General features: G+C 43.3%; 1 protein-coding gene across 1 annotated transcript in view; it reads right to left on the bottom strand.

Annotated features, from left to right (window-relative positions):
- The window catches only part of LOC146490318 (laminin subunit beta-4-like), a 50,899-nt gene that overhangs the window by 17,958 nt on the left and 12,854 nt on the right, over positions 1-20,087 (bottom strand). The window contains 13 exon segments of the mRNA XM_085153329.1: positions 1,653-1,877; positions 2,023-2,180; positions 2,661-2,892; positions 2,986-3,129; positions 3,220-3,400; positions 3,634-3,745; positions 5,714-5,826; positions 5,929-6,120; positions 11,183-11,320; positions 17,050-17,254; positions 17,564-17,643; positions 19,016-19,119; positions 19,258-19,413. Coding sequence (XP_085009455.1) covers positions 1,653-1,877; positions 2,023-2,180; positions 2,661-2,892; positions 2,986-3,129; positions 3,220-3,400; positions 3,634-3,745; positions 5,714-5,826; positions 5,929-6,120; positions 11,183-11,320; positions 17,050-17,254; positions 17,564-17,643; positions 19,016-19,119; positions 19,258-19,413 — 2,040 coding nt within the window.

Here is a 20,087-nt window from a genome sequence, read left to right as displayed (position 1 = left end):
CACACTTATCGGTTCTGCTTGCACTTGGCAATCAGCTAATTCAGTTTGTGTGCAGGAGAAGGAAAATAGTGGCACAGCCTACAGCATGAATATGGATATTTTATGGTAAAGTGGAGACTACTCCAGGACAGAAACAGCTGCATTATTCTGCTAACACAATTTCAGCTCTTTGCAAGCACCTTCACAGACGGCATGCTAATGCTAAGCTAGCCAAGAACCCAGAATGATGCTAAAGCTGAGTAAATGCAGACCTCAGCCCAGCAGCCAGAGCCTGAACAACAAGTAAAAAACTTGCTGCAATCAGGCTGCAGCCTCTACCTGTTTATGCTTCTACAGTAGAATCACCATGACGACTGCTTTGAAGTCTCTTTGTGCTGGTCTCCATCTTTCAATTCAATTCAATTTTATTTATATAGCACCAATTCACAACAACAGTCGCCTCAAGGCGCTTTATATTGTAAGGTAGACCCTTAAAAAATACAATAATCCCTGCAGCAAAAAGTCTAATGTGGCTGAAGCAATCTTATTATGACCAAGGAGAGAAAGCGTGAAAACTTTTGGCATGGAGAATTAAGAAAATGCAGAGTGAAGGAGCAATTAATAGTATAAAGACCTCTTTAGGGAATGTAACAGTAGATCCATTGGAAATTAATGACAGCTTTAGAGAATTTTATGAAAATTTGTATAAATCAGAATGTGCTTATGCCTCAGAAGAGCAGGACGTATTCTTAGATCAAAATCAGTTCCAGACACTAACGGAAAACACAAAGCAGGAGTTAGACGGACGTCTAGCTATTGAAGAGATATCACAGGCTATCAAAAGCATTAACAGTGGTAAGGCACCTGGGCCAGATGGCTTTCTGGTCGAATTTTGTAAAAATTTCCAAGAAAAATTAATATTTCCTCTTTTTACCCTGAAGAAGCGTAAATGAAACTCTCCCACCTACTCTGAGACAGGTAATGATTACTTTGCTACTGAAACCTGGTAAACCCCCTGCAGAGAGTTCATCATTTAGACTAATGGGGGTTGACACTAAAATACTTTGTAAAGTTTTAGCAAGACGATTAGACTCCTGTATCGCACATTTAGTTCATAATGATCAAAATGACTTTGTACTAAAACGTCAAGGGTTTCACAACATAAGAAGGATTTTGATTATAATTCATGAGAAATTTGATGCTAAAGATATAGCGTTATTATCACTCGATGCTCGTCAGGCCTTTGACAGAATACAGGGGTCATATTTATTTAATGTTCTTCCAAAATATAGATTTGGAAACACTTTTCTCAAATGGGTTAAACCTTTGTATACAAATCCCAAAGCTAATGTTTTAACAGATAACAAGTTTCTAACCCTATCACATTGGAGCGCTCCACTCGCCAGGGGTGCCCGTTATCTCCAATGCTATTTTCCTTAGCTGTCGATGACAGTTAGAATGAGAACTGACATATTTGGTTTCCAGTTAGGAGATCAAGAGCATAGATTGGCCCTTTATGCTGATGACCTGATAGATTTTTTTGACTAGGCTGTCCATTAGTATACCAAAATTAATGCAACTAATGGAGTTATTTCAGTATACTTGGTGAGGTTTTGCATACATGTAAGCGGATGAAAGGATGATAGATGAAGTTTCTATGTTTTTGTTGTCACCTTTGCAGTCCTGGGTTAAGGCGTTGCCATGGTAGCCAGGTTTGCAGTGTTGGCAGTGCAGGCCAATTGTGTTGTGAAGGCAGCGTAGACACTCTCCTGTTGTGCTGTTACATGAGTTGGGATCATCAGGGTCGATGTTGTTGTTGCAGGGACACTCTTTACAGACTGCACCTGGCAATGTCAGATCACCATAGAAACCAGGGCTGCAGCTGTCACAGCTTACACCTAAAAGGGAAACGGAGAGTGATATATTTTATGTGTCTTTCCAAAAATCTGCTGATAAACACTGACTCTTAGCATCGCTGCTGTCTGGTTGCCTCTTTTATGTAAAGAAGGTAAAAGTAAGTAATGCAAACATACTAGCTCTTACCTGTGTGCCCCTCCTGGCACTTACAGATGAGCCTGAGGGACTGTGGGTCATGCTGACAGGAAGTGGCGAAGAATCGTCCACTGCTCAGAACATCTGGACACAAACATGGCTGACAGGCCTGTCTGGAGATTGGGTCACCATAGTAACCCTCAACACACCTGCATCAAAATAGGTTTATCATGATTACCTGAACAGGTACCGACCCTCAGCAGTAAGTACTGGCACACTTATTTCCTGAGTAAATCTAATTTAAATAAATTTACTCAGAGACGTAGCAAAGACATTTTCAGAGGGAAATTTTCAGCTGAAAAAAAACCCAGCTGAGTTACAGTAAACAAAGGTTCCTTTTTTGAAATTGCATCTGCTTGCAGATAAAAGCTGCATAGCTGAAAACTGAAAACCCAGCCCCTTTGTCTAATTCTCTCTGTTCTTCATCATTATGGAGTATAGTATGTACTGCATCTCTGACTCGAGGAGAGGGCCTAAGGGTACATCTGTCACCATCTTGGTGCCAGATGATGTGATTGCAGCCATTCCCGAACTCTCTGTGAATGGTACTCATGGCCATTGATCATGACACTTTGCATATTAATGATTAAGGACCTGACCTCACAGTCCATTGTTTGTCAGTGACTAACCTTTCACAGCTGGGTCCAGTAGTGTGCTCCCTGCAGTTCAGACAGTCTCCGGTAAATCCATCACACACCTCTGATAGCCCATTACATTCACACGATCGACATGAAGGGAATCCCCAGAATCCCATCTGACAGCGTTTGCAGCGCTGACCCGTAATCTCTGAACGGCATGCACACTGACCGCTGACCTGATCGCACAGCTCTGACACAGAGCCATGGGGGTCACAATCACATCCTGCAAAAAGGTGAGAATTCATTGTGAATCAACTGTCAGACGCTCAGGGAGAAAACGAAAGGCAGTGTTTTCCCTCTGGTTTGGGTTTCTTACGTTTGCAGCCTTCAGGTCCAAAGCCAAACGTCATTGGGGCACAGGCATCGCAGCAACGACCAATCACATTGGCCTTACAGTCACAAAACCCACCCAGTTTACTGCAGGATGGTCCAGTAGAGCCAATAACATTACACCTGCAAACTGACCACAGGTAAAACGCAGATATAAACATATGAAACACTCATCTTTTCCATTGTCTCAGTCCTGGATCATCTCAGTCCAACTACTTACGGACAGCTCCATTGTGGATTTGTGCTGAAAGGCTCATGATGAGTCCCTCGCAGACTTCAGGTAGCGACTCCTGAGGGCCAGGCTTGACAGCCAATCCAGTACAGTGAAACTGGTGAAAAGTGTCGAGGTCGCTCTGAGAGCAGAAATTTTGGACTGACCCGATTCTATTAAAAAGACTAATCTGAAAAAAAGGGGGGCATGATTAAACATGTAGAAATCACCTCATATAGACACATCCCATCATTTAATTTTGAAGAGAAAAATTGAAAATTGAAACCATGCAATCTTCCCAAATTTATTTTTGCACAGAGAGTGCGCTTGTATTCCTCAGCTATGATTGGACAGTTACAGTTGGTAGGAGGATTTCAGGGAATATGTCAATCACTTTATCTGAATAGATGAAGACCTCCTTACCGAGTCAATTAGGATGTGTGAACTATCAGATCTGGGCTGTTTGTAAAAGGTGATATCCACAAAATATTGACCTCCAGCATTTAGACATAGCAAAGAGTCCAGAATACCTCGTCTGGAAAAACAAACAGAAAAAACAAACAAAAACTGCTGCTACTGAGACACAATCTCTGACACAAGTACACTATTAAAGCTTCAGAGAACCTTGGAGCTCACATAAATAAAAATGTGTAAGAATGTCTCTGTATGTGGAACCAGGAGTACAAAGGCACAACATTTGGCTCATGTGCGTTAGCTGTAGCTGCTGGCTGTCTGCTGTCGTTTTATAGATGTTCTGTTGAGAGTCCTCTCTCTGTACATCCTGGTATGGTTCACAAGCTGCACTATGACTGACAACAAAGTGCTGCAAAGTTTATTAAATCATCACACACATGCAGCTACGCCCTGTCACTGATATACACACAGAGCCTGCTGCCTCTGCCACAAACATGATGTCACCCACAGACCACCTGATCATGGCCTCTATTAACAACTCACACAGAGACTGTACGATATCCTGTACAATTTGCTAGTTTCAAAGAACCTGCTTTATTTCACATCTGAATAGTGTTGTGGCAGATTTCTTTTCTCATGTATTAATCACATATTTAATCATATCACATTAGTTATAGTTTCTCACTTTACTATAGTAAGAGCACTCCTGTCCATAGTTTACATGCATGTGGAACGTTAGCACAGTGAGGCCGTTAAACAGATAGTGGGACTCCTTCTGCTTATCAGGGATGTAAATCCTTAGGTGACGGCCAAGCAGAAAACAAGGTCATAATTCTCTCTGAAGGAGAAGGTATAGCTCCACGTGAGAGGGGCCAACATGTGAGAGTTTGTGGATGTTCTTTGTCTGTGTCTCTGTATATATGATGTGAGGGCGGTGCCACAATTCAGAGATGGTCCTGGTGTTTCACTGGGATGCTCTCTCCATATGTGTTTATTAAACTCACTTCAAATCAAGCTCACTGGGTGTTTTGCAGGTAATTGTTAAATTTTCCATAACAATTTGGCGTTGTCAGGCAGGATTCCTCCGGTAAGTTTCGCTGAACTACGGGCACACAGTGACTGGTCATCCTGAGGTAAAATTGCCTCAGTCCCACCGTTCCTTTGTTTTCAAAAAAAGGGGGAACCGCAAGGTGTGCTTCAGCGACTCACACATGCAGGAATTTTTTAATGAACCAAGAGACGGACTGCAAATGATTTACAACGGTGAGCTGCTTTGATTTGGGCAGGGTTTTCAACCAGACAGATGGGAAAAGCCTTGGTTACTTATTACTGCAACAAGTAGATGCAGGGTCCTAGAAACTCAACGAATTTGGGTATCCTAGTGTGAGAAATTGCACCTTCATGTGGTTTTTCCTCCTAGTAAGGAGATACAGGTGCAGTAGCCAGAGTATTGCTGGAAGAAATCATCCCAAGGGTGGAATCTCCAGACTGAGATTAAGACTGGGTGCTGATCAGAAGTCTTCAGAGACCCAGCGAAAAGCAGGGATCATTCATAGCACAGCTGACAGCTCAGGCAGTGGTTGAGATCAAAGGTCGTGCGGTTTGGGGCCCTACTAGTCATCATGAGAAGATTCCAGAACCACAGAAATAACCATAAAGGTTAAAGATCTCTGCATTAGACACTGAGGAAGACAACGGGGTGTCAGATGATCTCTGCCCTTTTAACCTACAGCTGCATTGGAACGAGAGAGTGAGGGGTGAAAAGAGCACCCTCCTCCAACAAGGGCGTGCCAAGCTTCAACTCAGCGACTGCAGAGCAGACTCTGCACCACCCAAGAGCGATCAGCGAATGAATGCAGAAGACAACTGATTAAACAATCAGGCTGTTATGCCTGAAGTAGTTGTAGTTGTGTTTTTGAGTTAAGGTGGTCGTTGGTGTATAGTAATCTTACTAGTAAGGATATGATTTAATCACATATTTAATCATATCACATTAGAAATCTGCCACAACACTATTCAGATGTGAAATTATAACAATAGTCATGTGACATTCATGGATGTAATAGATGCCCTGTGTTTTGATTCTCACCTGGAGTTTCCAGGTAGAATCACAGTTTTACTTCCTGTTGGATTGCTGCTGCAGCCTCCATCGCCTGGTGACACTTTGCCGATACTGACTATAGCCATCCAATCAGATGCCGACTAGAGAAAATAATAAATTGACATGAGTTATAGAAAGACAATTCCGTCAATTTTATTAAACATGTACATTTACATGAAGATTACCATTCAAAATCGCCTCACCTCTGGTTCATAGGAAATCGCCAGCTGGTAATCAGTCGAAGATGGGAGGTTGTCCACAGTAAATCTAAGCCCCACCCCCTCGAACACTCTGACCAATCCTAGGCCAGTCCAGGTTACTGGCTGGTGAGATGCCCTTTGACGGGGAATAATTTGCAGGGTGTAACCAGGGACCAGAGGTATGCTGGTTTGCTGCTGGATGGAAATAAACAACAGATGCACTGAGGAAAGAGGACGATCTGATTAGCTGAAACATATGAGTTGAGCTGTTTCCAAATTCAGGGGCTGCATCCTTTGGAGACCACATTTGTGGGACGACTATATCACAGCACACCAAAGGCTGCTCCAAATGCGGCCCACTAATGCGTCCTCCTTTTCCCCGGATTTGAAGGACGGTCCGGTGTATCCTTTGTGTCCCAGAGAAGCCCAGACCTCTCTCCCCAGCTATCTCCTCCAGCTTATCCGGGGGAACAGCAAGGCATTCCCAAGTCAGCCAAGAGATATAATCTCTCCAGCGTGTCCTGGGTCTGCCCCCAAGCTTCCTCCTGATGGAACTTCACCCAGGAGGCGCCCAGGAGGCATTCTTGTCAGATGCTTGAACCATCTAGACTGGCTCCTTTCGATGTGGAAGAGTAGCATCCCTAGTCTGAGCCCCTGCCAGATGGCTGAACCTCTCTAAGGGAGAGGCCAGCCACCCTTCGGAGGATGCCCATTTCTCCCACTTGTATCCGCGATCTCTTTCTTTCGGTAACTACCCACAGTTTGTGACCATAGGTGAGGGTAGGGACGTAGCTCAACCGGTAAATTGAGATCTTCACTTTTAAACTCAGCTCTCTCTTCACCACAACGGACAGGTACAGTGCCTGCATTACTGCAGCTGCAGCACCAATTTGGCTGTTGATCTCTAGCTCCCTTCTCCTGTCACTTGTGAACAAGACCAGAATAGTTAAACTCCTCCACTTGGGGCAGTAACTCGTCCCTGACCTGGAGTGGGCACCCCAACCCTTCCGACTGAGGACCATGGCCTCAGACTTGGAAGTGCTGATTTTCATTACCACCACTTCACACTCAGCTGTGAATCATTCCAGTGTGAGCTGGAGACCATCACCTGATGAAGCCAACAGAACCACATCATCCGCAAAAAGCAGAGATGAGATTCTGAGACCATCAGGTGAAAGCCTTCTGCCCCTTGGCTAAACCTAGAAACTTTGTCCATAAAAATTTTGAACAGAATCTGTGACAAAGGGCAGCCCTAGCGGAGTCCATCACCCACTGGGAGTGAGTCCCACTAATTACCGTCTATGCAGACCAAGCTCTTCCAATGGTTGTATAAGGATTGAATGGCCTGTAGTAATGGGCCAAACACCCCATACTCCTGGAGAACACCCCACGGGAAACTCAAAGGGACACGGTCGAATGCCCACAGCCAAAACACTGGCTGGGCAAACTCCCATGCACCCTCATGTATCCTTGAGAGGATAAAGAGCTGGTCCAGTTTTCCACGACTAGGACGAAAACCGCATTGTTCCTCCTTTATCTGGTTTGACTGAAGGACAGACTGAATACTTTCCAACACCCTGGCATATACATTCCCACGGACCTTGGTAGGTCGTCCCGCTCCCCAGACTCTGCTTACTTCACAGAAGACATGCCAGTGGGATTAAGGAGGTCCCCAAAGTACTCCTTCCACCGCCCGACAATTTTCTCAGTCGAAGTCAGCAGCACTCCACCTGCACTATACCCAGTGCAGGTAGAGCACCGCTTTTCACTCCTGAGCCGGCTGAGCCGCGTTCTGCTTGGCTTGTCAGTACATATTAGTGGTGCAACGGATCAAAAATCCCACGGTTCGGATCGGATCACGGTTTTAATTCACGGATCGGATCAATTTTCAGATCAGCAAAAAAAGAAAAAAGACAAAAATTTAACATTTACTTATTCACTTATTGAAGTATTTTTTGCCTGTTAAAAACATTCAACTCAAGACTCATTCCACGTAATCATTAAAAAAATATATGGTTCAATATAGGGCAGTATAGGGCTTTGTATCTACCACTGAATTCAATTTTATTTATAGAGTGCCAAATCCCAACAACAGTCCCCTCAAGGCGCTTTATATTGTAAGGTAGACCCTACAATAATACATACCGCTCATTATATCGCACTCTGCTGTGATACAATGAGCTGTCACGGTCACATAGCTTTCCGTTGCCCTGGAGGTCCACCCGTTTGAAGTTGGGCAACAGAAGATGCCTGGGACAGTTCAGCCATAACTTTAAACTTTTCGTGCTCATACATGCTTGGAACGATCTTGCCACTAAAGTGGACGTGCAATGGGATATCATAGCGTGGCTCAAGCACGTTCATCATAGTTTAACCCCCTTGTTTTGCACAAAGGAATATGGCCTCCCGTCTGCAGCTAAACACCCCAATAGCTTTTGTAATAGCTTGAGCCCGATCAGACTGGGCAGCAAAGGGCTGCTTAAATACAGAAAACTCCTCTGCTCTTCCACCTGGACCACTAGCACTGGCCATAACTATCACTTGACAGACGCACCATACACATAATTTTTTTCCTTCTTTTTTGAATCTTCGGATTACGTGGGTGCCGAACCGTGGAGTGGGATCGGTTCAGATTACTGATCAACCGTGATCCGTTGCACCACTAGTATATATCAGCTGCCTCCGAAGTCCCACAGGCGAACCAAGGACTCCTTCAATAGGACTCCTTCTTCAGCCGGGTGGCTCCCTTCACCTCTGGTGTCTAAGGATGGGTATCGAAGCCCGGTTATTGTTGAGAACCGGTTCCCACTGTTTCAATTCCTTGGAATTGTTTGCCATTTTTGCAAATGATTCCCTTATCGATTCCAGTCGCCCCGAATGACGTCACCACGTTGCAAAGCGTCATTTACCTGGCAGGTAACATGGCGCCTAAGCGGCTCAAACACTCAAAAGTTTGGTTATACTTTACGAGAACGGATGACAACAGGGCAACTTGCAATACTTGTAAAGTAGACACTTCATTTAAGGGAGTAAACACTACGAATATGCAAAAGCATTTACTCACAAAACACGCGATGACCTGAAATGAATGTCGTGTTTTTAATTCCACTCGTGAATCTCAACCCAGCAGCAGCGGTAACGTTTGCACGTCCTCTCCCGTTAATGCGGCAGGTAAATAATCAACTAACAGTGCATATTATGTTAGCGCGATCTGCCTTATTACAAAACCTGCCATTACTGTGCGTTTAGATGACCATGATGAGAGAGACAGACAAAGTCTGGCTGGCTCAGATGCTGGCAGTTCTCGCTGCAGTCTACCGTAGCGTCTCCTTTCAGGCCAGGATAGACGAATGTCACCGAGCAGTGACTCAGTTTGTGGTCAAAGGCTTGCAGCCATTTGCCACAGCAGATGCCCCCGATTTATGGTAAGTGAATGTGTTTAATTGTAGGCAGGGACATTACTGGATATTCTTGTGTAATTGCTACAGAATAATTTGTGTTATACTTTGTTATTTATTTTATTACTTTACAATTACAGTTTTTTTCCTGGGGACCCTGTGACACCCCATTGAAGAGCCGTAGGCTGGATCTCTTAAGATCTCACTGTTGGGTTTGTAAGGCCATGTTACTCTTACTTAGGAAGATATAAAACAAAGTTCTAAGCTAATTGACCTTAGTGTTCTCCTTTTTAAAAAATAAGAATCGATAAAGAATCGAATCGTTAAACAGACTCGAAAATGGAATTGGAATTGTGAAAATCTTACAATACCCATCCCTACTGGTGTACACCACTTGGTTTAGGTGTTACCACCATGACAGGCCCCAACCGCAGCGCAGTGCAGCAGCTTTGGCGGTGGAGGTGCTGAACATGGTCCATTTGGACTCAATGCCCCCAGACTGTCTTGGAAAACTGTTGAAGCTCTGCCAGAGGTGTGTGTTTAAGATCTCGCGGACTGGGGGCCTCAGCCAGGCATTCCCAGCACACCCTCACTATACCTTTAGCTGCGCCATGTCTGTCCAATGTCCTCCCCAGCCACCTGATCCAGCTCACCACCAGGTGGTGATCAGTTAGCAGCTCAGCCCCTCTCTTTACCCGAGGGTCCAGAACATATGGCCGCAGGTCTGGTGATACGATTACAAAATCGATCATCGACCTATGGCCTAGAACTTTCTGCACTTTGTGCACTTATGGACGATCTTATGTTTTAACATGGTGTTTGAATCCAGGATTCATTGTGGGTCTAAGGTACAAGCAATTTTTTGGAAAAAAAAACATGGCAAACGGTTGTAGCAAAGCAGTCCAGAAATAATAAAATAAATAAATAAAAGTGAGTACTGGGTTTTTATCTCACCCAAATATCTAGTGGAACAAATGTTAGCATACCAAAGAATCTTAGAACATCAAACTTAGCTAACCTTCATCTAAGTTACATGACGTTAGTGATATTGCTACTTAATCGGGTCATGCAAACTTTGGTTAGTTATAACCTGAACCTTTGTTGTAAAGCCCAACATTTATGCCGATCTTATGGACTGGACTGGTTCCTATATAGCGCTTTTCTACTCTTCTGAGCACTCAAAGCGCTTTACACAACTTGTGCATTCACATGTTTTCTTAGTGCTTTCTAATTAACATTCACACTCCAATGGATGCATCGGAGAGCAATTTAGGGTTAGTATATTGCCCAAGATATTTGGCAAGTGGACTAGGGGAAGCCAGGAATCAAACCACCAACCTTCCGATCAGTAGATGACCTGCTCTACCGCCTAAGCTTATGTCCTGTTTCCCATTTCTCTTAGTTTTTTTCTCTCTGATTAAAATGAAAGTACGTCACATGATTCTAATAAGAAAATTGTGCTTTCATCCTGCAAGTTACCAAATGCTTGATGAGACCTATTATATTTGTACTGTCAAAATGAAATGAGACTAGTCTCATGCTCTACTCCAGCAAACTAGCTAAACTTAGATTCATTGTTGGTTAAGCTGACTCAGTGCCCAGATTCACATGCAGATGAAAAAACAATAACATAAAGATTTTCTGTATTTCTGTTGAACATGCTGACCACCACAGCAGTAGCTGCTACTGTCATGGTTGCCAGGCAACAGGAACCCCATGTTGTAGGCTAGACCGTCCAAGTTCACAGCCTTGCACTTCTGGCCTTCGCTGCCTTGGAAGAATGCAGCCCCTGAATTTGGACACAACCTATAGTCTCCAAATGATCAACGCATTAAAGTGTAACAGAAAATGGATCTCACCAATCTCTTTCTCATGTTCTGTTGCTGGGCAAGTTGGCGAGCCCGCCGAACTAAAATAATTCGTCCATTTTGGAACTTAGTGTCAAAACCTTGCTCTTTGAAGTACTGCTCACACTGAGGTAACCCTCCTGGGTTCAGCTGAAAACACACACACAGATACTGTTTATATAGTGAAAGTGGACAGCATTCACAGTGCTTCACTTATTCCACATTTTGTCATATTAGAGCCTTATTCCAAAATGGATTAAAATCATTTTTCACCTTGAATTTCTACACAGAATACCCTATAATGACAAAGTAAGATGAGTTTCCCTGAAAGTCTTGCAAATTTATTAAAAATTAAAATACAAACAAATAACATGTAGCTATAAGGAGGAATTGTTTGTAGACCTTTGAGCCTGGACTGTATTGAGGCACGGATCTGGAACAGAAACATTTCTGAAGATCCCAAATGAGCACAGCGGCCTGCATTATTCATAAATAGACATTTAGAACCACCATTACTCTTCCTAAAGCTGGCTGCTCAGCAAACGGTTAGGGAGCTGAAGGAATGGGCTAGAAGTCCTTACTTATAGAGGTCACCAAGAACCTAATGCTCAATCTGACAGAGCTCCATGGTTGCTTTGTGGAGAGACGAGAACCTTCCAGAAAGACAGCCATTTTTGCAGTACTCCACCAATCAGACCTGTATGGTAGCGTGGCCAGACGGAAGAGATTCCTCAGTAAAAGGCTCAAGAGTTTGCTAAACAGCATACCAAGGACTCTCAGACCATGAGTAACAAAATTCTTTGGTCTGAGGAAATGAAGATTGAGCTTTTTGGCCTGACTGCCAAGCATCGCGTCTAGAAGAAACCAGCCACGGCGCATTATACGCTCAACACCATTGCTACAGGGAATCACGGTATAGAATCATGCTATGGGGATGACTTTCAGAAGGAGGAACTGGGAGACTAGTAATTGTTGAAGGAAAGATAAATGCTGCAATGTATAGTGATATCCTTAAAATCCTAACCTGCTCCAGAACACTCTGGACCTCAGACTGGGACGAAGGTTTATCTTCCAACAGTGCAACAACTCTAAGCACACAGCCAAGATAAGAAAGGTGTAGTCCAGACAGAGCTCAGACTTGAACCCAAATAAACATTTCTGTAGAAATCTTAAAATGGCCTTGCACTGATGCTCCCAGATCAAGCTGATGGAGCTTGAGAGAGCATAACTAAGTGAGGTCTCAGGGTCACCCAGTGTTTTGAGTTTTGTACTTTTATTTTTGAGTTCATCATGGTTCATGACTGTTAGGCTTTTGGTGTCTGTTTTTGTATTTCTTGATCTCTAGTTCCTCTGGATTTGTGATTTCTAGTTCTTAGATTTAGTTCTGTCCTTGTATTTATTCTCTTGTTTCCCAGTCAGTCGTGTCTCATGTCACTCCTGTCCCTGTACTCTGTGTTCCCTCAGTTGAGTACCAAGTCTGTCTGTATAGTGCATTTAGTTTTGCCTTCTCTCATCTCATTATGTCTGATTTGTTCCAGCTGTGTTTCTTCCTGTTTCCTAATCCATCCTCCTACACAGGTAGGATCATCCTACCTGTGTATTTTAGTCCTCAGTCTACCCCTGCTTATTGTCGCGATGTTAACCTTCATGGACACTCTCTTTGTGCCGTGTTTTCACCCCTTGTGTTCCTGTAAATATCCCCTGAAAACTTTACTCGAAATTGCAATAATTTCGAGTAAACCTTTTTTACTTTGCTACTATGGGGTATTGTGTGTAGAATTATGAGTTGAAAAAAATGAATGCAATGAATTTTAGACTGAGGCTGTATCATTACACAATGTAGAACAAGCAAAATGCTGTGAATACTTTGCTGAATGCACTGTAAAAAGACAATTTTACAGATAAACACATATTAATACTGAACTATAGCTGTGTAGGTTCTAAGTCATTCAGGTCATAGTAGCCTAAGGAGCTTGGAATGAAAGCAACTGAACTTCTTTAATTCAATTAAAATTCAGACCGCGGTCAAGTGAGCCGTCATTTCTGTGCTTCTACACTAGCCTTTACGGCAGCGCTTTTTATCCTTCATTCCCGATCGCAAACATAGACCTGTGCACACATACACACATGTGCACACATTGCATTGGGACAGTATGGTTGCATCATGCATTTCTTCACCAGGGCTGATGTGTTAGTTGTCCAGTATAGGTCCTCGGAAATGTGGTCACCTTTTATGGATAGGGGAGGGGGATGAGTTTTTTTTTCTTGCAGAAGTCCATGACCACTTACTTGGTTTTCCTGGTGTTTATGGTTAGGTTATTGTAGTCACACCATTCTGTCAGACGTTGGATCTCATCTCTGTAGGCGGTGTCGTCATCATCGGTGATGAGCCCCATCAGAGTGGAGTCATCTGCAAATTTGATGATGATGTTGAGGGATGTGTGAGGGTGCAGTCACTGGTGTAGATGGTGTATAGGAGTGGACACAACACACATCCTTGTGGTGAGCCAGTGCTGGTGGATGATCTCTGGTTGCCAACCTTGACTCTTTGTGATTGGTCTGTGAGAAAGTTTTTGAACCATGCACATGTACCAAGGGGGAAGTCCAAGTTTACCCGCTTGACTATAAGAATGTCTGGGATGATGTTATTAAAGGCTGAGCTGAAATCAATAATGAGCATCCTTACTGAAGTCCCAGGATTCTCCAGGTTATGCAGAGCAGAGTGGAGGGCAGTGGAAATTGCTTTCTCGGTGGACCTGTTTGCCTTAAAGCAGGGGTCGGCAACCTTTCAGATGATGAGTGCCATCTAAAATGTCCTCAGAAGTCAGTGTGCTGTATGATTGCATTAGCAATAAATTTAATAATGCTCTATATTGACAGTTACACACTATATAGAACAACTTTATAGAATTGTATTTGTTCGCAGATGTTGGCAGCTATCAGCGAATAGTTATCAGCTATTTTGAAACAAAAAAAGACACTTTTTATCCATAACAAGAACTCCGTAACAGCAAATGAACTGTACAAAAGAAAACATAAATGCTATTTATGGTCTCCTCACAACAATGATAAGAGAAATAAACTGGGCCAATATGGCATGTTTGTTAATACAGGGATAAACATGTTAATGTGATCTCTGGTCTTCCAATCAGCGACACAGGTCTATGAGTGTCCAGCATTCAGATGGCTACCTCACGACACTCTTCGTGTGAGAGAAAATCTGCTCACACAGACATGTAGAGCCAAATACTGTCAATAAGGCCTCTGCAATGTTCTGAAGACAGTTAAACTTGACTGGGAGTGATGTCCAGCAGGTGAAAAAGCTCCATGAACATGCACAGCTGTGGATTTCAGCTGCGTTCGTAGTTCTGCAAACTTTGACCCTCACAGAGTTGAGCTCCTGAAGCATTCGAAGTGTTGGAATGTAGAAATTTCAGCATTGCTTGAAAAAACTGCCAGCTAGCAACGTCCCTCTCACTGGTAGGCTAAGTTATTTTTAGCCAATTACAAGTTGAACCTGGTGAAGCGGCACAACTAATGTGTCTATGCTAGTTAATTTGCAATGTGCACCGCTGGCCCGGCCATTTATTTTTTAATGCACCTTCTCAGATTAATTCACTGCGTGTCGTGCCCAGGGCTGGACTGGGACAAACAAAATCGTCCCGGGCATTTTGACTAGAGACCAGCCCCCCAGGTATTGTAGGAAAAATCATAAAGCCTTTTAATGAAAACAAACACTGTTGTGACAGTGATGTACAGTCTTGTTGGTATGATTTCTATACATTTTACATCAATAAAAACTTAAAGCGAGACATTTTTAATGAGAATAAGAAAGAAAAGTATGTGTCCCCCTCTCCCTGTTAATGCCCTGCCTGGCCCCCTGGCAAAACTTTGCTAGTCCCGCCCCTGCACAGTTACCAGGTGTCAGGTACTTAGAAAAGTATCCTGGTGTTATTTGTCTCTTAGAAACAGTTCATAACTTCAACTGAGCTATTTTTACACATCGGCCAGCACCTGGCCAATACACCACCTTTCATTGTTTATACTGTTACAAAAACTAAAACATTGGCCCATAAAAACTAAATTCACCATTGGCCCACCGGGCAAATGCCCGATATGCCCGATGGCCAGTCCAGCTATGGTTGTGCCATCAGTTAACCCTTAGCGTGCCAGCTGTGGCACGCGTGCCCAGGGTTGCCGACCCTGGTGGGGGTCCAAACTAGGTGTGATGCAGTCCTTTATGTGCTTTAAGACCAGCTTCTTGAAGAACTTTGCGACCACTGGAGCACTGATGGTGGTGGACTCGGAACTATTGTTGCTGATTTCAGGCAATGAGGGGCAGTGGCATGTGACAGGGAGAGGTTCAATAGTCTGGTGAAAACAGGAGCCAGCTGGTCGGCACAGGTTTTGAGGATACTCCCAGGTATTCCATCTCGGCCAGCAGCTTTTCTCTGGTACTGCTCTGCGAACCTAGTTTTCTTGAAGAGTAAATGTGTGAGGGCTGTGCTCAGAGAAGGCTGTGGCAGAGCGGTGTGCATGGTAGGCGTGTCGACAGTTCTCTCAAAGCGGGTAAAGAAGTGGTTAAGTTCCTCTGCTAATGAGATGTCCATGTTATCTGTATTTGTCCCATTGCCTTTGTAGTTGGTGATGTCTTTCAGGCCCTCCCATACCTTCTTGGAGTTGCTGTCTGAGAGGTGATCTGATAGTTTATTTGAATAGTCCGGTTTTGCTGCTCTGATGCCTTTTTTAAGGTCTGCTCTTTCTCTGATATACATATCGTGCTCCCCAGATTTGTATGCAGAGTTGCGTGCCTTTAACAATTCCTGAACTTTACTTGTCATCCAGGTTTCACAGTTGGGGCTGACCTGGACCTACTTTTCCGTGGTGACAGTGTCCGTGCAGTGCATAACCCACCACTGCAGATGTGTGGGTCTCTAGGTCGCCATGTTCGAAGACATGCCACTCTGTGAGGGCAAAAGAGTCCTGCAGCTGAGCCAGAGCTTCCTTAGAAAAGGTGTTAATGTTTCTGATGGTGGGCTTTGTCCTTTTCCTGAGTGGTGTGTATGCCGGGACAACGAGCAGGGAGAGGTGGTCGGACATACTCAGGTGGGGGAGGGGAACAGATCTGTAGGCTTGCTTAATATTTGAGTAAACATGGTCCAAGGTGTTTTTCCCTCTCGTGTGGCATTTCACATGTTGTACAAATTTAGGCAGCACAGTTTTTAAGCATGCTTTGTTAAAGTCCCCTGCGATGATGTGTACTTCCTCTGGATATGTCCGTAGCTGTTCGGAGATCGTGTCGTTCAGGTAGGCAAGGGCTGTGCTAGCATTAGCGTCTGGTGGTATGTAGACTGCTGTTATTAGCACTGCAGGCAGTTCTCTGGGATGTTGTTGATCCACTGATAATCGCTGGTAACGGGGTTCTTGCTGTCATAACTGATGTTGTATAATTCCCAATGACTTAAGGTGAATTTGGCTATGCAATAAGGGAAACAAAAGAAAAAGAAAAGGAAACAAAAAGAAAAAGAAGAGCACCTAATTGGTGGCCCTTAAGCAACTGCGACTATGTGCACCGCCATGTTGTACTAAAATGTACAAGATATTAAAAATTTATTTAAAATCATCTGTAATAGTTGACATAGAATTGTCAGTTGAATACTCCTTTTAGTTACCTTCTTTACATGTCTCTCAACTTTCCTCACAAAATGCTGCATCTATCTATCTATCTATCTATCTATCTATCTATCTATCTATCTATCTATCTATCTATCTATCTATCTATCCATCCATCCATCCATCCATCCATCCATCCATCTTAAAGAACTCCATTCACTTTCTTTCCAAGCTCTGTGTCAGATGGCTTGTCATCTGTTACACACCAGAGAAGAAGATGATGGAGCAGCAGAAGAAGAAGGCGATGGAGGAGGAGTTGTAGAAGACCTTCCTCCTAGCAGTGGGAAAGTGAGTTCAGCCTCATAGAGGAAATAATTCAGTGGAGGCAAGAAGTGCCCAGGTGCAGGGTCAGAGCATCGCCGACCAATCATGTTGGGTAAACAGCGACACTGTCCATCCTCTGGAGAACACCTGACGGGACAGGAAATCCCCCCAAAAAGACAGGAAGTGACACACTGGAGGCTCTATGGTATCAGTTATTAAGAGTCTAATTACTGCTTTTATGATGAATTTCCAGCTCACAACAGCGTGCCATACCTATAAGGTAATAAACTGTTTTTTTTCTGATTATTTTACTGGTATTCAGTTGGTTTCTGGTGCTTCCTGTTAATTTTTCTTCTTTCTCAAACTAATCTGTGATTCAGATCAAACTGACTGTTGATCTTTATTCAATACTTTTTATTATGTCACACACAAAATAAAGACAGAAAGAAAACATACGTGCTGCCGTGAGCTCCGCCAATATCACAGTTACAAGGTGAGCATCTGAACACAGAGTTTCCCAAACCCCAGAAATCTGGCTGAACACAAACACATTAAAAGACATTAAAATCAGACTTTTTTTTCACTCAGAGTGGCTAAAATGTTATGATATTTGCTTTAGAATCACTGTGTCCAGGCAATCAGTTCAAACTAAGGACAAAATGTAGTTTACTTAAACACTGTTTTATGCTTTAAAACTCATTCATCATTTATTTTGAAAATTCAGACAATGCTTGCAGAGTTTGAATGAGTTTTTATGTGCCTTCAAATCATACAGTTTTTGTTCTTCTTCATGTTGCTGCTTCAGGAATGACCACAGCATTATATTTATTAGATAGTTTTAATGTGATTCAGATATTTTGATTTTCCATTGTTATTACTACCTACATCCGTGTTACCACATCCGGGATGGAAAATGCTCTCACTACATGACAGTAACTGATGTTATTAGTACTTCAGTATCTTCTTAGATGAAATTTGAGATTTTATTACTTGTGTTGTGGAACTGATGAGGAAACTAAATACTGGGTTTAATATTGTATACAAAAAAATGTGTGCAGTCTTTAACTGCCAGCGCTCTTAAGCCTGTTGATGCTGTGTATCACAGTTCTCTTTTTTATGACTAGGGGCAGTTTCAACAGCAACCACTCTATTTTCTATTACTGCCATCTCCAAGTCCCAGAAAATCCCATGGGGTCCACCAACTATAGAAATGTTTTCAGTGGGAGACACATTTCGTCATCATCATGTGACTTCTCAGTCTCAGCTGATTGCAGGTTCCCAACCTTATGAGCAGTTCATCTGCACAATGATTAAAACTAAAACCACTGAATGAACAATGGGCTGTGAGCTCAGTTTTGTAAATGGCCTCCTTGACTCCATGCTCAAACCAGCGTTCCTCCCTGTCCAGGATACATCCTCACCATTGAAAGAGTGTCCACTGGCCTGTAGGTGTAAATAGACTGCAGCGTCCTGGCCTAACCAGGTAGTTCCTCTGTGTTGTGGCATCTGCTTAGCCAGAGGTTGTTTGGTTGTAAAAATCAGCACTTAACAGTGTACAGGGGTAGGCAACGCCAGGCCTCAAGTGCCAATGTCCTTCAGGTTTTAGATCTCATCCTGGTCAACACACCTGAATCAAATGATTAGTTCATTACCAGGCCTCTGGAGAACTTCAAGACATGCTGAAGAAGTCATTTAGCCCTTTAAATCAGCTGTGTTGGATCAAGGGCACATCTAAAACAGACAGGACACAGGCACTTGAATCCTGGCATTACCTATCTGTGTACATTATATTCCTTAGGTTGGGATTATTATTTGTTTGAATTATTTCCCAGCTCTATTATCAATTAAATTGAATGAGGATGAAAGGAAGCTAAAGAGTAAATTACTTATTTTACAGATGTGGCCTACCAGACACCGATCACACAGCGGTCCACTTGCCATTGGGTCACATTCACAAGTTCCTGTTAGCTGATCACATGACCCAACACTCCCCAAAGGATGACACCTGCACGCTGAAACACACACACACACAGTCAGCCTGAAAGTTTCTGTCACGCTCATACCTTCAGCTTGTTGAAATCATCATATACACACAAGCAGGAGCTCCTTTGTTGAGAATGACAACAGGACAAATAAAGTTATTTGGTCACCCTGACAACCCGTGGGGTCATCCTGCCTCAGGCTGAAGAAGCCATGTTTGCAGCGATCACAACGTTGACCCTCCACATTTTCTTTGCATACGCACTGACCGCTCAGAGCGTCACACTGACCGCCGCCACGTGAACCAGCTGGATCGCAGTTACATGCTGAAACACATCACCATTACATGGTATGACATCATCATCCCAAAGCTGTTACGTCATTTCACTCAATGCAAATTTATTTCTAAAGGACCAAAACAACATTATAAATTAAAGACCATACAATAATGATCATCTTATTATGAGACAGCTTCCCTGAGAAACAAGAGTCTGTGTTGGGTAATCACTCTCCTCCTGAGGCTACAGTCATATCAACATAAACAGTGGCTCCAGTTATTGTGCCATCAACTACAGATCGACAGTCTGCTACTACTGTGATTGAAATTGGCAATTACACACATTCTGTTTGCGACAAAAGTTATGCATAATACCATAGCTGTGATAAACTGAAAAAACCCTACACCCAAATCTACTGCCATCTTGATCAGAAAAGTAGTGCTATACTGGAGCCAGGAGTGGACTTATCGGTCCACTGAGACACTGGCCTAAGGGTCATTATGGGCTGTGGTGAGGAGCCCATTTGATGAGAAAACAGCTTATGGACCAAGTCAAATTCATGGACCAAGCACGACTCCATCAGCCACAAACTTGCTGAGATTTAATTACCAGAACAACTGTCTGTGAAGGTTCTCAGTCATCCAGGTCATCGTAGTCTAAGGATCTTGGAAAGAAAAGCGTCTGGACTTCTTTAAGTTGCTTGAAGATGTTTCACCTCTCAT

This window comes from Neolamprologus multifasciatus, unplaced genomic scaffold (assembly GCF_963576455.1).
Source record: "Neolamprologus multifasciatus unplaced genomic scaffold, fNeoMul1.2 scaffold_19, whole genome shotgun sequence".
In the NCBI taxonomy this organism is placed as follows: domain Eukaryota; kingdom Metazoa; phylum Chordata; class Actinopteri; order Cichliformes; family Cichlidae; genus Neolamprologus; species Neolamprologus multifasciatus.
This window is presented reverse-complemented; position numbering and strand designations above follow the sequence as displayed.